Below are 18,398 nucleotides of genomic sequence, written 5' to 3' on the forward strand. Positions count from 1 at the left end.
ATATTATGTTTTAGTGAAGCTTATAGCTCAGAGTTGATAAGCTGTCAAGAGATTGAAAAAGACAGGAATCAACATAGAGAACACGTTTATCACAAACTAAAACAACAAGTCCCAGATCATTCCTTTAAATGTATGATCTTAGCACCTTTTTGACCTCCTTAATAAGGAACTCGAGAAACTCATTGCGTGTGGACTCAAAGGACCTTGGTTAATTAAGTAAATTAAGTTCCAGGGAAAATATTTTACCAAATGTCAGGGGTCAGTACTTTGTAAAAGGTCATGAACTCTGGGGTAAGGCTTGCAGCTTAGTTCTCGCTATACACAGAACAAAATTAACTTCAATTGTTTGTCCTTCTTTTATCTGCATCTGAGATGTTGGCTGGGTACCTTGAGATCATCTTGGCCATCAGTCATGTGGAATGTGAGCCTGGTTATAGTAGTCTAGTTCACTTTATTAGATTAAAATATGTTTTCAAGCAAGAAACTAACCATTTTAATTCTCAATTTGTGGTCAGTGTATCCCATTAACGCCTCTTTTGGATAGGTCTTGCGATATTGTTTGAAGATGCATCAGAGCGCTGGCCAGGTGCTACGAAACTGGCCCGTCAGTAGTATTACCTGAAAACGGCATGTAAAACAGCCCTCACATTTCCATACATCAGCAGGCCGCAGTGCAAACCCAGACAACAATGGCCTGAAGGAACCTTTTACTTCCTAGAAAAGTACTTCCTAGGACTGGGCTGAAATTAATTCTTCTTATCAGATCTTCCTGGAGTGTTTTGTTCCATTCTGGGACAGAAAAGAGATCAAGTGTTGACCCTCTGTGGACTACCCCCCCTCTCCTCACTTGCCAGCCTTGTTGACCCGTCTGTGTGTTTGTAGCACTGACCCACACTACCAGATACAGTGTAAACAGAGATGCTATCTGAACACTTATGAGGCTCCCGAGGTAGACTCTTTAGCCTCGTCTCAATACCCCTCCTCGACTCCTCCTTTCCCTCACTCGCGTCCCTTCCTTGCGTCTTAGCTCCGCCTCCGTAAGATGCGAGCGAGAGACGCGAGGAGGTGACGCGAGGACAGAGGAGTCCTCAGGTATTAATTGGGATGTCCTCGTTCACTCAAACGTCACTCTTAAACGACGTCTGTTAAGGATGACATGTGCACAGCTGTATCCCCTCTCATCGGGCTTAACTGAATAACCTTTAGAACCGGCCCATTTGTTGTTAAATATGTATTTAAATGATGAATCTTTCTCTTGTTAGTCAAGGAATTCAATGTATGATGGTTGGTCCTGCTTTTGTGTTCCGTTTTGGTGTAAAATGTACATTTCAATACAATTATAATTATAATAATGTGAAAGCCTTTACTCTGAACATGTGTGTCCTGTAGATCCCCACATTCAGGACTGTGAATTTTAAATCATTTAACTACTCAATATCTTAACACAAAACTATAAAATAATTGTTATTTATCAAGATCTAGCCATTTATGAAATAGCTTTCTTAATAGCTATGTTTTAGTGACGTTCAAGATCATTAAACATGACTTAAATTGTTAGTATAACCTTAAGAAATGAATTGCACATAATAATTCCCACGGAGCTGTGAGCACATGAGCACATTTATGTGACGCTTTTCCACTCATTCTTCCAGTTCTCCGTTTTCCTCTCTTGAAATCGACCAGCTGTGAAGGTGGGGGCTGGGCTTTTATACGCGAGTAGTGAAAACACTTCCGCGTAGTCTGCTCTCGTGTATCCTCCCTTTCGTCTCCTCCCGCACCCCTCCTCCCTGACCCCTCCTCGACTCCTCGACTCCTCCGTGTGCATTTCAGCTATTGGGACGTCCTTCAACATGGCGTGACTTGATCGATTTCCGGGTCAAGTCCCGGAGGAGGGGAAGAGAGGAGTCGAGGAGGGGTATTGAGACGAGCCTAACATCTCATCTCCCCTCCCTCTGAGCACCGGGCTTTCTGGGAAATACTGAGCCTTACCTTTCTGTTTCGTTTTCAACAAGTAACCTTGTTATTAGTGCCTTTTGCAGTACACAAAGAAGAAGGAACTTTTTACTTCTTTCCCTGAGTAACATAGTGAATGTGAACTTGCTCCTGAAGGCAGAGCCATCTTTGTGTGAGTGTGTTCATAAGGATTGATTATTGATTGATGAGCAGCATTGGTTTATCGTATTGTAAGCCTGCCATCAGTGTGTGAAAAGGTACATGTTGTGTGGTCTAAGTGCTTTTAAATACCACCACAAATGCCAAGGTCCCAAACAAGCTGAGCTCATGCTGTAAGGCAGAGTGAACGCAGTGCAGAAACAGGACAGATGAGGAGGTTAACTGTCTTGTCTAACTTATCAAGGGATCTCATTTTAATTGTAATGTTTAAAAGGACACTTTGTCATATGTGTCTGTAACATATAGGCATGGTTTCTGTAGTAGTGCATAATGAATACATAAAAGAAAAGACTCTTCTGTACATAGCACTTTCAAAGGATTTGGCTATTGATATAGGTCTTTTCTACTGTGGATATTTAATTATTTGCATATACAGGTACTTGTTGTTGATGTTTATTTTTGTACTTTATTCTATTTGTATTTTATTCTATTTTAAATATATATTTCCATGTATGTGCCTTGAATGAAATACTGTGAAAAAAACATTTCCACTTCCAACATGCACTGACTGCACATGCAGATCATCAATATGTCATGTCATGTGGACCAATCAAAAACAAGCATTGTTCAACAGTCTTATCCACATAATACAGCATATGTCGCTGTAACAAAGTGTTGTGACTCGACAGTTATGTTAGGTTAAGTTATGTTTTTTACTCTAGTCTTGTGTTTTGAACTTGTCACTTCCTGTTTTTATTTTGAAAGTAATCCTTCCCTCTCATTCCAGATCCCACATTTCCTGCCTTTGTGTGTTTTCCCGCCCTTGAGATTGCTTGTAGAGATGGCAAATCCGGATCCTTTTACGGACTCAGGGTCTTCTGAGTCAGTCATTGAAGAGATCCGGATCATACGAGTCATTTGAGTCATATGAGTCAGCATCACCAAGACCGTAGAAATCCTATCGGTGAAACCGAAAAGTTGTTGCATTTCACGAGCATATTAAACTGACGTTATATTAACCTCCGCTACACAGTGTATTTTGCTTTAATAAAAAATGTTGATCACAAAAAAAAGGGTTATTTTGCGATTTGGCAAATCTGAGTCTGCTGTTGACTCGTGCATGATGACGAGTCTGCTGGATCTCTGGATCTGCTGCTATAAGGTTACGGCTCTGAGTCCGCACGAGTCTGCTATGTTTTGCACAGTGAGTCAGGATTTGCGAATCTGAGAATCTGCGAATCTCTGAGTCTGCTGTTGACTCGTGCATAATATAGCCGCGGGAGCCGGGTGCTGGAGGAGAGGGGCTATGCTCGTGCACATGACGAGTATGGATCTCTGGATCTGCTATGCTATTACGGTTAGGAGCCGTCGGCTCCTCTGAGTCCCCACGAGTCTGCAGGAAGTTTCACTGATCCGTGTCCCCTCCCCTGAGCCAAACGATCACTTCTGGCAGCTATCCTACTTGCTAAAGGGTAGGCAGATGGACTGGGGTACGTTGTAATGTGATTTTAGATGTTATAAAGAGAGTAGCGAGTGACGCAATTTATAGTTTTAATTTGTACGTCACACCAAGTGTGGGACTCAAAGGACTCGGGTTAATGGAGAGGGGAGACTCGTCACGACCAGCTCATTTCTAGGATCCGGGTTAATGATCCGGATGAATCAGGACTCGCCCATCTCTAATTGCTTGGCCCTGCCCTGATAGTTTTCACCTGTGCCCATCCTCCTCACCTATAAATAGCCCTTGTGTTTCTTTTGGCGCGTTTCCACTACACGGCCTCGCTCGGCCCCGCTCGGTATGGCTGGGCCTCGTTAGGACTGGCTCACTTTATGGCGCATTTCCATTACAGGAACTGGGGCAGTATCTATAGTAACGCAGTGTAGGCGGAGCCGTGACGTGATCTTCAGAGGACCCCAGAAAAACAACACAGCCGTTAGCTGTTAGCACTCAGAGCTCACAGCTCCTCATATATGTTCAGAAACTAGACAAAAGTTAAACAAGTACAAACCACAGACTGCCTGTGTCATGGCGAATACAGTCGCTGCTTTATTTATGTCTGTATAGGCCGTTGTTGTGAGTGTGGACGGTCGGAGCATATATTGCGTTAGCTTAGCCAATCTCCATTTAGAAAACAAGCATTTTAAAAGGTTTTTCGCCTGCCGTCTGTCTGCAGACTTGACAAAGCATTAATTCATGGTTTTTACTAACCGGTATCAGTATGTTGTTACTTCGGCATCATTTTGAAACGTGTATTACAATTAAATCACGGTCAAATATGTCCATCTTGTTGTAGTTGTTGCCCCCTTGCCAGCGACGCTCTCTCTAGTTTAGCATACTCAGCCCGACTCAGCCTCGTTGTCTCTGGCCCTGGACCCACGATTTTATGAGGCCAGAAAAACTGTGAATTAGGACCCGCCGGCCGGTACTAGGCCAAGTGGAAACGCAACCAAAGACGGGCCGCTGACGTCACAGCCCTCTTAAACCGGGCTGCGGGCTGTAGTGGAAACGCGCCATTAGTTCCCTTGTCAGTTCGTTATGTTTCATGCCGTGAGAACCTGGGCCTTTTGACTCCTAAAACTTTACTTTGAGAAATATACCTTTTGTCCAGTGAGTTTTGTTTTGAAGTACGACTTAGTTTTTGTTATTTAACTACTTTCTATTTTTGGAAGTACGACTTAATTTTTGTTGTTAAACTACATTCTATTTTTGGACAACTGTCTCCGAGTCCTGCTTTTGGGTCCTGTGTCCTGTGTCTCGGTTCATAACACAAAGCCGTTTCTGTAAGTGGACAATATGCTTTTTTACGCCCACAAACAACCTCCTTGGTGGGGGTTATGATTTCCTTTGACTCTCATTTCATAATTCAGGTATACCAGGTCTTTATTATGAGAAAATGCAACATTTTTAAAAACAGCTCCCACAGCTCTTAAATTAGCCTTTTAGTGACTCCCAATAATTGGTTATTTGGTCTTAATTATTATTATTTATTTTTTATATTGTCTTATTTATTTATTAATTCTACTGTTGTACTGTAATACTTAGTAACTTTTGGATAATTAATTAATAATGAATAGTTTTTATTTTATTTATTTTCTTGCCTATTTTACCTCCTTGTACTCCATGATATCTTTTAAATCATGAACACACAGTATGCTGCATGCGTGCTAAAGGTTTTTTGACGCGACTTGAATTTCTTGTTTCCTGTTTGACTTGTGTTGTGTGATATATCGTTAAAGTGCTTTTCATATAATAGGAAATGTATCATTCTTAACTATTGATCTGAATTTTCTCAACAACTCCCTCTTCCTCTCTCTCCCTGCAGCGGCCATTTTGGACCATCAGTCGGCATGTGGTCGTGGTGAGCGCATGGCGTTGGGCCTGGCGAGGGAGAACATCAACAGTCTGATGGACGTGTCCTCCAAAGCCAGGGTGGAGGTGGACGTGTACGAGCTGCAGAAGGACTCCCAGTACGACACCACTGACACCAGTACGTCACTGTCTCACTCTTCTTTATTTTCTCCATCAACCTATTAGTTTGCAAGCTCATAGTCCTGTTATGAACCCGGAAATACCCAATTTCACTACCCCAAAGTTTTATGTTAGAAATGTATAGTAGGCTCTCCAGCACATAGAAACTGCTGGATGCTAACTCGCATATGTCGGGCAATTAGTACAATGAGCATAAGTTGCACTAATAAGCATTAATAATGACATTATAGCCTATGTGGACAAAAGTAAAATAAATGGCTTGGCCGATTTGGAGAATTTTAGAGTGGTTTTGGGGGTTATTCAGGATGCTGAATCCATTTCCAATGTGTTTAGGATAAGAAATGGCCGTTATAACCGGAAAGTGGCCATATTTGTACTCTGGGAGGGCTGATTCTGATATTTGTTGGTCAATTCGGAAGATTTAGGGGACTCTGGGTCATTTGGATTGGACAGATTGCCTATTTTTTGGAAATATTGTCCACAGTAGCAGTAATAATTTCCCTTTTGTGCTATCTATATCCAATGGTAGCAACACTACTCATGGTAGTCAAAATCAACCCACGAGAGAAAAAATATGGCCACTTTCTGGTTAAAACTGCATCCTCAATAACACCAAAGCCATCTTTTAATATTGTCTACATAAGCTTTAATGCCATTAATGATAATTAATGCAATTTATGCTAATGGTCCAAATTACCCAACATACGCAAGTAAGCACCCCCGGCTGCAGCCCCTCTTCACTCTGACATTAAGGTAGTCTTCTGGAAGCGCTCTGTGTGAGGAGGCAGACCTTTATTTAAGGAGGCGGTCAGCAGGTGCAGCTGTTGTTCCCTGCTCAGTGAACTTTAAATACCACACATTAATGCAGCCGCCAGCAGACAAACACACTTTACAGTGAACATCTGATAGTTAAATAGACAGACAGACAGACAGACAGACAGACAGACAGATGTCTGTGACTTTATAATTTTTTTAATAATAAAATAAAGTTAAACTTTACAAATTTAAAAGACAATATATACATATTCTCAGTTAAAAATAACTATATTAAGAGGATTATCTAAACATTATACAATATACAGAATACAACAGAATACTCTCTTATATACAACCCGGTATCACGGCAAGACGTGAACATGTGACGATTTACCATGCTGGGAGACGTGAAGATGTCACGATTTCGTCCCTTCAAACGTGACAGTTACACAGTATTGTTAACATGGCCCAGCCAGTGGAGAAAAACCCGGAAATGCCAAGCAAATGCTACCACGACGGTCGGTTGTTATTGTCAATATTAATATAATAATTATTTATTTTTTAATAGTCACACTCGATTTCGCCGATTTTCTTGTTGCCCCAGCTGGTCGACACCTCTTTTAGCAGAAACAAAGGCTACATTAATGTATTAAATCGATGTTAATCCATGTGTGTGGTTGTGGAATTAACGGACGTGACGTTGTGCGATTGCGTTGCCAGGCAACAGCTTGTGTTCATGTTCATTTACAAACTCTTCAACTAGAACCCTAGTTATATTTAAAAACATTTGAAAAGGCCTCACGAAATACTTTAATGTAAATTCAAATTCAAATGTGAAGGAATGTGTGTATAACAAAATACATCCGTCATAAACAATACCGGAAACAGACGTAGGCAAGATCCTCAGCTCGGTGATTGGATGTTTTAGCCGCAATGCACGTTGGGATATGGTGTTTATGCGATGTGAAATCCAGAATAAAAAATAAATAATACTTTATTCCGAGTGTGCTTGCTTTTCTCTTTGGAAGTCATCACAGAACGGCATTGTAATACACGGTTCGGCTGCATTAAATATTACACATCTGCCGTAGTTCTTTATTTATAGAGCCCTGATTAGAAGACTTCTGGACAAACAGGAACTGCCGCCGAAACTGAATACGTGACGTGGATCATAAATATATCAGCAATTAAACATCTTCAATTTCTCTTCACAATATACGTCTCCTTGCAGTATCAATACTAATTCTGCTGACTTTTATATTTGATCCAATTGGTAGACAGGCTGTATTTACACCATAACGGTGCACAGCTGATAGAAAGGGACACCTAGTGGTTAAAGCACGTTATTGAATTTTATTATTTTTATTATTAGATATTAAAGGTGGGGTAGGTAAGTTTGAGAAACCGGCTCGAGATACACTTTTTGTTATATTCCATGGAATGCTCTTAACCTCTTAAGCACGGCGGTCCCCCCATTGGACCCCTCCCACCGTTTTTTTTAGGTATAGTATCATCACTGAGCGATCCGAACTTGCGACAGGGGAAGCAAACACAGACATCACAACACGTACCTTTAGGGAGCATTTACGGCAGATCGTCTCACCGTAGCTGTCAATTAGGTCAAAAGACGTGTTCAATGGCATTAAAACGAAAAACAAAATGCTACAACTGTTGATCCATAGGTTGATAATGTACCTGTGCCTCAAAAGATTATTTATGATCCATAATTCCATTTTTTATGTAAAAATCGGAGCGGAAAAGTTAGCTGCTAATTGTAGCCACCGGTTTTGGTAACGCGTCACTCTCACTCCTTATTTGTTAACGTTTTGGTGTGTATATAACTTTCCCTCGATTCCATTGGCTCTAGCGGTTATAAAGAGATTTCATTCATCAAAATCGAGCAAGGGGGGCCAGAGATAGGTCAAATCCACCCAAATGACCCCAGAAGTGTTTTTTTTGCTAAATCTCTCTAAAAAGGTCAAATTTCACTTGTTTTGCATCAATCTTGATACAGGGTACTTATTATATGTTGTACTTTGGATTCCTAAAGCTTTTAGTCTACTAACCCACCATCCAAGGGTAGTTTTCGCTATAAGTAAAAAATAATTTTTGGACGGACACTATAATTTACAGTTTTTTACTATGTAAAATCTGAATTTTCTTTAAAATAAAAAACATCTATATTGATTCTGACTTTTCTACATCCAACTCACAGGTTTATCATTACTTTGAGAAAAAAGATTATTAATTTAACCCTTTTAGAAGGGAAGATATGGTCATTTGTTCTGGGAATGTCATTTTCGAGCCTGAGACCTGAAAAACAGGCTCAGGGCTTAAGAGGTTAACATCCCGATAGCAATGAATATCTTAAGTGCTATGACAAAATATCCATAAAAAAATGTCATCTGTGGAAGCCGTAATACTGTAAAAAGCACGACCAATCATTTTAGCCGGCCCGGCTAAAATAACTGGATGGCTTACCTGCCTGTCAGCCTTCCATCTGTGCACAAACTTATCTCGTGCCCTCATTGGTCATGTGCACGTTTGTGTGTGTTCGAGGAGGGGCTCTGTAAGGAAGTGGCAGATTTTTTCCGGTTGTGTATTTTCAAATTCTAGCGATCTCGAGCTGGTTTCTCCAAAATTACATACCCCACCTTTAATAGGAGGATGTGCAAAATAGACAAACTAATAAGGCTTTATTTAAACATTAAAGAATACTTTAGGTTAAGGTCTTCTTTTGAATAAGAAAAAAGCTTTGGGGTTATCTACAGATAAATATTAAGCCTGACAAAGTACTTAACGTCTAATATATTGCTTTCCTGCAATGTTAACTATGTTGAAGCACTTATTTTAACTGATATTATACATATTTATTATACTCTTATAAGATGTATGTAGATAGTATAAGAAATGTGCAGAATATGACGTTTAATGGTGGAGGTATACACACATATTGTTAGATGTCTTTTAATGCACTGTTGAGGAACCTGCGACCCAAGTTTTTCATTCATTGCATAACTACACCGTAGTTGTGTATATGATATGTCAATAAACCTTAGAAAATCTTGAAATCTTGAAAGGGATGTGAAAAATAGCCATTATATACAGTCTTTAATTAACTATTAGTAGAGAATAACGAGTAATGAATATACTTTATAGAGATCTGCAGATAAATGTTTAGTCTTCTCAAGCACCAACTATCAAATATCTCTCCTGATTGTTGGCACTTGACAATCACCTTCCCTGAATTTTACTCAGGTGTAACTAAAGCCTGATTTAAGGGTTGTTTATATTTCACATCATTAATCAGAATGTGGTCTAGTTAATAAAACATATCAAACATGATATTACTATTAACTTTATTGTGAAATAAATACACACAGCATACAATGCCATAATAACTTGTTATTATTAGTGTTATGTATGTACAACATCTGAAGATGTGTAGTTTTATTCATGTTTTCACATAATTTTACAGGATATTGCTATATTATTTCACATGACATTAATATCTGATTTGCAGACAGAAAGGTATATCCGTAATTTAACGGTAAGCTATTGAAATTCTGATTCCATAAATGTGTCTCCCATCACCCAAAACCCCTGACTATTTTCTCAACTCAGTATTTACATTCTTATATTCAAAGAAAATGTGAAAACGACGAGTCCCTGTCTATCAGCTGTGCACCGTTATGGCGTAAATACAGCCTATCTACCAATTGGATCAAATATAAAAGTCAGCCGAATTAGTATTGATACTGCAAGGAGACGTATTGTGTGAAAATAAATGTAAGATGTTGTTTAATTGCTGATATATTTATGATCCACGTCACGTATTCAGTTTCGGCGGCAGTTCTTCCTGTTTGTCCAGAAGTCTTCTCATCAGGGCTCTATAAATAAAGAACTACGGCAGATGTGTAATATTTAATGCAGCCGAACCGTGTATTACAATGCCGTTATGTGATGACTTTCAAAGAGAAAAGCAAGCTCACTCGGAATAAAGTATTATTTTATTTCACATCGCATAAACACCATATCCCAACGTGCATTGTGGCTAAAACATCCAATCACCGAGCTGAGGATCTTGCCTATGTCTGTTTCCGGTATTGTTTATGACGGATGTATTTTGTTATACACACATTCCTTCACATTTTAATTTACATTAAAGTATTTCGTGAGGCCTTCTAAAATGTTTTTAAGAGTTTGTAAATGAACATGAACCCAAGCTGTTGCCTGGCAACGCAATCGCACAACGTCACGTCCGTTAATTCCACAACCACACACATGGATTAACATCGATTTAATACATTAATGTAGCCTTTGTTTCTGCTAAAAGAGGTGTCGACCAGCTGGGGCAACAAGAAAATCGGCGAAATCGAGTGTGACTATTAAAAAATAAATAATTATTATATTAATATTGACAATAACAACCGACCGTCGTGGTAGAGCATTTGCTTGGCATTTCCGGGTTTTTCTCCACTGGTTGGGCCATGTTAACAATACTGTGTAACTGCCACGTTTGAAGGGACGAAATCGCGACATCTTCACGTCTCCCAGCATGGTAGATCGTCACATGTTCACGTCTTGCCGTGATACCGGGTTGCTTTTATACATACATATGTGTCCCCGGTGTGTCAGGGAACTCACGCAGCGTCAGAAAATAAAACCCTCTCTCTTTTCCTCCATACCCAAATCTCTAAAAACGGGGCTACAACGGAGCTGATCCAGATTTGCCGCCGATATGACATCAAATCGGCGGCGGACCCACAGCACTATCAGAAACGTTGCTATCAGAAACAATGCCCGACTGTTTTGGACGTAATATTGTCAGTGTTTACATTAGCATCGCTAACACTCAGAGCTAACCTGTACTGCACAGAGCATGTATGTGAAGAAGCAGGAAATAAAAAGGAACTCACCTTGTGGTATAACCGGCAAGAGAGAAAGCCTTTGAGCTCCATACTGTTTCAGAAACAATCCTTGATCTAATAATCCTTGATCTAATAATCCTTGCGTTTAATCACCGCAGCATTTTAGACAGTATCTGCCAGGTCCCGCATGAGCCGCTAAGGCTCCGCCCCCTCTTATTTATTTTTTCAGTAAAAAAAAAAAAGAAGCGTTTTTTTAATTTGTTTTATTTAGCCTTTATTTATACAGGTGAAAATCTAATTGAGACACAGGGTCTCATTCTCAAGAGAGACCTGTTTATACCCAGAATCAGCACTTTTGTAACGGGAAGAGAAATAGAGGCATATGAGGCTAGAATGGGTGATCTGTTTGGTTTTTTGATCAAAACACTTCATAGACATGTTTTTTATATGTTTTTATATATCTGAGACCTATAATATTGCCTAAAAATAGCATGATAGGTGACCTTTAAGAGAAGTGAGATGCAGCCTGGGTGTGGTGACGAAGGTCGCTGTGACCGGAGAGCTCTGAGAACAGATCTGAGAGCAGCTGAGAGGGTTATTGATTATCATCTGACAGCAGAGCAAAGAGACTCTTCCCCACGGAGAGGCAGTTAGTGTTTTTGTCAGAGCACACACACACACACACACACACACACACACACACACACACACACACACACACACACACACACACACACACACACACACACACACACACACACACACACACACACACACACACACACACACACACACACACTGTATATTCAGCAATCTGTGTACATTTGGAGTAGTTTATTTGTGTTCCTTTCAGAAATACTGTAAAAAAGACATTATATACTCCCCCCTTAAACAAAACATTAGTGCACTTCCACACATAGGCAATGCTACAGTAATCACATTGTAGTTAGCTAATCATCTATACTGAATGATTGGAATGTTACTTTACATTTGCAGCACAAAGGATTCTGGGTGCTCTGGGTCTCAGCCTGATGGACGCAGCATTAGACATAATCTGTTTATATTATTTAGAAATCAATCCAATGCTCTCCATAAACAAACAAAAATATCACATTCAATAGCGCTATAATCAATTTTCAAAAAAATGTTATACCGACAATGTAAACACCTAATAAAGTTATATTTTTTAAGAATTCTTTTTTAAATGCTCGCTTTAACCTGATTGAAAATGTAAAAATGTGTCCAATAATCTAATAACTTGGCCAATAATGTAATAAAATGTCCTGATATTGTAATGCATTTTTACTATAAATGAAACTGAAGATAAAACAGTGGTTCTCAAACTGTTTTGGTCTGACCCCTTTCAAACTAGTTAACACATGTTTGTCTGATAACAACAAACCACTGGCCAACTGTAGTAAATGACCCCCACTGTGCCCCCCCTGCTCAGCAGCAGACACACAGACAGAGTCAGGCTGAACAAAGCTGAGCATACAGCTGAGCATACAGCTGCTGAAGAGACAGATGTTTGCCTCAGGAGGTGGAGACCAAAAACAGAGCAAAGAGGAGAGGCAATGTTTGACTTGTTCTGTGTCTAAAATGTTCATACTTCTGTACTTACATGAGCTATTTAAGTGAATTAGTAAGTCACAATGCAAAGTGTGACAAAATGCACTATGTGTACCAAAACGTTGAGTGTGGAACACTAGACACTTCTAGCACTCAATGATAGCTAACTTTGCTACTTACAATTCAATACAGCTTTATTTATGAAGCACTTTAAAACCTGCAGACTAAAGTGCTTAAGTGTACTTAAGTGGCAAAGTCCATAGGGACTGGAAGGTCACCAGTTCAAGTCCCGAAAAGAGCAAGTGCTACCGAGGTGTCCCTGAGCAAGGCACCGTTCCCCACACTGCTCCCCGGGCGCCGTACATAATGGCAGCCCACTGCTCCTAACACTAGGATGGGTCAAATACAGAATGTAGATCTTCCCTCAGTGTGACTATTAAGGGTATATAAATTTAAAAAATAAATAATAATAATGTAATTTGCAGCTACGAACAGCACAGCACCATACAAATTCAATCGAAACATGATTGTTTCACTAACCACTATACTAGATTTGAGAAGAAGTCAATGTTAATTTAGTTAGCTGAGCAGTCTGTAAAGATTTGCTACCACAAATTTGCAACAGCGCTACATGGTTGAAATTCAGACACTGCCTGAGTGTTGACAGTGTACGACATGCAGTGTACTCAAGAGAGTATACACATTGAGACACAGCGCTACGGTCATCAAAGGGAAACAGAAAGACAATGAAGGATTGTTGCTCTGTGACTGCTTAGTTTGGAAATAAACAACTACAGCTATAATGTATCCAGTTGTTTCTACTGCCCCCACATGGCAAAACATGTTCTTTCAGCTGTATCTCCTGCTACTAACCTTTGTTTTCTCCATGTCTTTGCTGTTTTCTCTCGTAGTGTGTCAGATCTTACCAAAGGGCGTGGTTTCAGTGATTGGTCCCGCCGCTAGCCCCGCCTCCGGATCCACCATCAGTCACATCTGTGGGGAGAAGGAGGTGAGAAACATGCTTCTGCTTGGAATTAAAATATGTTCTGTATCAGAGTGAAGTCCAGTTGAGAAAACTAGTAATAAGTGTGGGATCTGCCAACCCAGTCTCACATCTAAACGTGTAATAACTACGTTGGTCCACAACTTGGGACGTAGTATTTCTACAAAAACGCCTCTGAAATTGTAGGATCCCTACGTTTTTTTTCACCATTCATTTCCAATGGCTGGCGTCTATGTCACGTGATCTTCAACTTTCTCTCCGCAGAAATAAAAAAACATGGCCGACCTTCGTTTTATTCTCGGTAGAAAATGCCTATTTTAAGGTAATTTGCCATTAAAATGCGTTTTGATGTCAGTTGATGCGAGAACTATGAGTTGTTATTTCAGATTATGTGTGCAGTGGATGTACATGATCTTTAGTTTGCTAGTTATTACGAAGAATACTTCAGGAAATTGTGTAAATACAACGTTTTCATTGTTACCAAGGTGGTTGCTAGGGACGCTGCTATCGATATTATGTCTGTTGTGTTGTGTAACTGTTTAATGGTGTTATCTTTATTGCTACCCGGCATCTCAAATTGTGGCATAGATACGTTATTTTCCATTATGCTGTCTATATATTGTCTTTATTATGCTTTAAACAGTGTCTCGGGCTTTGGCTATAGGGCGGCTCAAAGTATTTTGTCCGGCCGTTGTGAAGACTGCTTTGTTTATTGTCCTTGTTTTTGTTTTAAATAAAGCATATTCAATCGAGACATGCCAAACATGTGACGTCATATGACGCGTCGCATCTGTGCACAGGGAGGAGGGAGACCCCGAGATCCGTATTCCCCGTATTTTTTAAATAAAGAGATTTTCAATCACGGGCGCGCATCAAACGTGTGACGTAAAAGTATTAAAAGTATTAAAAGAGGTGAAAATCACTACAAGTCTGGGCATGTTGAGAGCTGTACATACACACACATTTCATAGTCTTATATTTCAACAGTTTTACGACAAACTGTGACTTTTTTGACATGGAAATTATTATTTAAGATTGACAAACATCATATGTGTAATTCGTGGCACAATTCAAACGGGATCGAAAGATAATCTTTCTCTCTCCATTGACTTCAATGCATACTTTTTCCGAAATAAGGTCCCATGGAGGAACCCGGAAGTTTGACGGACATTACCCACAATCCTCTGTAGCAACCATAGACTGTATAAAAACAATTAAATAATACATTATTCCGAGTGTGCTTGCTTTTCTCTTTGAAAGTCATCACATAACGGCATTGTAATACTTGTTTCGGCTGCATTAAATATGACATATCTGCCGTAGTTAACTCTATTTATAGAGCCCTGATGACAAGACTTCTAGACAAACAGGAACTGCCGCCAAAACTGAAAACTTGACGTGGATCTTAAATATATAAGCAATTAAACAACATCTTACATTTCTTTTCACACAATACGTCTCCTTGCAGTATCAACACTAATTCGGCTGACTTTTATATTTGATCCAATTGGTAGATAGGCTGTATTTACGCCATAACGGTGCATAGCTGATAGAAAGGGACACCTACTGGTTAAAGCACGTTATTGCATTTTATAATTGTATTATTAGATATGAATAGGATCCCTAGAAAGTATATTCTTTACTCGTCGTTATTCTCTACTAATAGTTAATTAAAGACTGTATATAATGACTATTTTGCACATCCCTTTCAAGATTTCAAGATTTTCTAAGGTTTATTGACATATCATATACACAACTACGGTGTAGTTATGCAATGAATGAAGAACTTGGGTCGCAGGTTCCTCAACAGTGCATTACAAGACATCTATCAATATGTGTGTATACCTCCACCATTAAACTGTCATATTCTGCACATTTCTTATACTAACTACATACATCTTATAAGAGTATAATACATATGTATAATATCAGTTAAAATAAGTGCTTCAACATAGTTGCTGGAGGTATAAACACATATTGATAGATGTCTTGTAATGCACTGTTGAGGAACCTGCGACCCAAGTTTTTCATTCATTGCATAACTACACCGTAGTTGTGTATATGATATGTCAATAAACCTTAGAACATCTTGAAATCTTGAAAGGGATGTGCAAAATAGTCATTATATACAGTCTTTAATGAACTATTAGTAGAGAATAACGAGTAATGAATATACTTTATAGGGATCCTATTAATATCTAATAATACAAATAATAAAATTAAATAACGTGCTTTAACCAGTAGGTGTCCCTTTCTATCAGCTGTGCACCGTTATGGTGTAAATACAGCCTATCTACCAATTGGATCAAATATAAAAGTCAGCCAAATTAGTGTTGATACTGCAAGGAGACGTATTGTGTGAAAAGAAATCTAAGATGTTTAACTGCGGACATATTTATGATCGGGGAGGCGTGTGGCGCAGTGGAATAGTGCGTTGGTGTTCGGAACAGGTTCAAACCCCACTGCAGTTAGCCTGTCGTTGTGTCCCTGGGCAAGACACTTCACCCCAAATTGCTCCTGTGGGGATTGCCCACAGTATAGAGTATGTAAGTCGCTTTGGATAAAAGCGTCTAACAAGTGACATGTGATGTAATGTAATGATCCACGTCACGTTTTCAGTTTTGGCGGCAGTTCTTCCTGTTTTCAGATAATAAACACCATTTCCCAATGTGCATTGCGGCTAAACCGTCCAATCACCGAGCTGAGGATCTTGCATACGTCTGTTTCCGGTGTTTATGACGATGTGAGATGTGAGATGTGAGACTGGGTTGGAGAATTGCACAGGGGAAAATAACGTATCTATGCCGAGGATTTTGTTAAACTAATATGTTTGCGCTGTGGACCAACACTATAAATTGACGGGGAAGGGGGTAGCAATAAAGATAACACCATTAAACAGTTACACAACATAACAGACATAATATCGATAGCAGCGTCCCTAGCAACCACCTTGGTAACAATGAAAACGTTGTATTTACACAATTTCCTGAAGTATTCTTCGTAATAACTAAGTTGAAGATCACGTGACATAGACGCCAGCCATTGGAAATGAATGGTGAAAAAAAACGTAGGGATCCTACAATTTCAGAGGCGTTTTTGTAGAAATACTACGTCCCAAGTTGTGGACCAACGTAGTTATTACACGTTTAGATGTGAGACTGGGTTGGATCTGCTGTAATCATTAAGCAGCAGATCACTCAGGACATTTCACCTCATTCATCACTGTCTCATTTTTCAATGTATCAATCAACTTAAATACAGACAGTCGGCCTAAGATCTTTGCCCTGTGGAGTTTAAATTGAAACAGAGCTGTTAAACTGTCAGTGTGAAAAAACTCTTAGTAGCTACCTCAGAAGACATATTGTGTTTGTCTCTCACCACACAAATATCATTCAAATATAAACTTATATTTGATATATTTATATGTTACATTGCTTAATAAGCACACATGGGAACCCTATGTTTTTACTTCCTGTCTGTCTTCTTCTGCTGTTCCCTTTAGTGTTTAGTTCCTGTCTGTCTTCTTCTGCTGTTCCCTTTAGTGTTTACCTCCTGTCTGTATTCTTCTGCTGTTCCTGTTAGTGTGTACTTCCTGTCTGTCTTCTTCTGGGTTGCAGTCGAATTGTCCAAAACTCAGCTCCTATTGTATTTTCCTAACCACTATTCCTTGACCTCTGTGTGAAACATCACACATCACCACTCAAACATGTTTAAAAAGTTTAACAAACCCCACACAGCTCAGTAAAGCACTATGAAATGTTGACTTTATTTGATAATTTCAGTAAAAAAGTAACGTTCATATTTCTCCTTTTGATTATTATAGTGTTTAACGTTCAGAACAAAGAACTTTGGCAAGTTACAGTATAAGTTGTAAATTGCTTAATAAGCACCGTAACTTTCATGATACGCATTTCTCGGTCACGATCGGTTGTTTCCGTGAACGGCCGAATGTTGTGTCACAGTAAATGTTGCAACCGCAAGGCATTGTGGGACATCATTTTCTCCTTTCCTTTCGTAAAGGAAAGTCCAGTGTTTCCTAAGCTAAAGGAGGTTATAAAGGAAGTTTCAAACCTCCTTTCCATCATCCGTTAAAAGCCATCACAGATCCAACTGGTGGAAAATGTAAACCATTGAAACTTGTTTCAACACAATTCACCATACGGATGTTATGAGTGGAAAACACCTTCACTACGTCATCATGGGGATTTTCTCTGGACAGATGACCTGGATAGGAACCAGAATGGATCCCCCACAGACCAGGGCCCTGTCAAGGGGGGGGGGAAATTATAAGTGGCTGGATCTGTGCGGATGAGTGCGATTTCACATACAGTAATAGTATAAGGTTAAAGGTTTATGAAAAAGCTTAAAGCTTGCAGTGACCCTGTCAACTTTTTTCTTTAGTTCCACCATGAGACCAAAAAAGTTCTCTTGAAAACAAGAATCTGATAAGCTGCTCAAATTCTTGTGAGCCAGAGGATTAATCCTTTCCCTGAGCTTCTATTTTCCATTTAAAGCATGTTGGAATTGTTACATATTAATGATATATTTCTAAAAAAGAATCCAATACTCCCTTTGATATGAATGTTTGATCTGAGTG

At 39.4% G+C, this 18,398-nt stretch overlaps 1 protein-coding gene across 1 annotated transcript in view; it reads left to right on the plus strand.

Moving 5' to 3' along the window:
- The window catches only part of LOC117479225 (glutamate receptor ionotropic, kainate 5-like), a 154,017-nt gene that overhangs the window by 21,833 nt on the left and 113,786 nt on the right, over window positions 1-18,398 (plus strand). The window contains 2 exon segments of the mRNA XM_034126249.1: window positions 5,436-5,600; window positions 13,710-13,807. Coding sequence (XP_033982140.1) covers window positions 5,436-5,600; window positions 13,710-13,807 — 263 coding nt within the window.

This window comes from Trematomus bernacchii, unplaced genomic scaffold (genome assembly GCF_902827165.1).
Source record: "Trematomus bernacchii unplaced genomic scaffold, fTreBer1.1, whole genome shotgun sequence".
Taxonomy (NCBI): domain Eukaryota; kingdom Metazoa; phylum Chordata; class Actinopteri; order Perciformes; family Nototheniidae; genus Trematomus; species Trematomus bernacchii.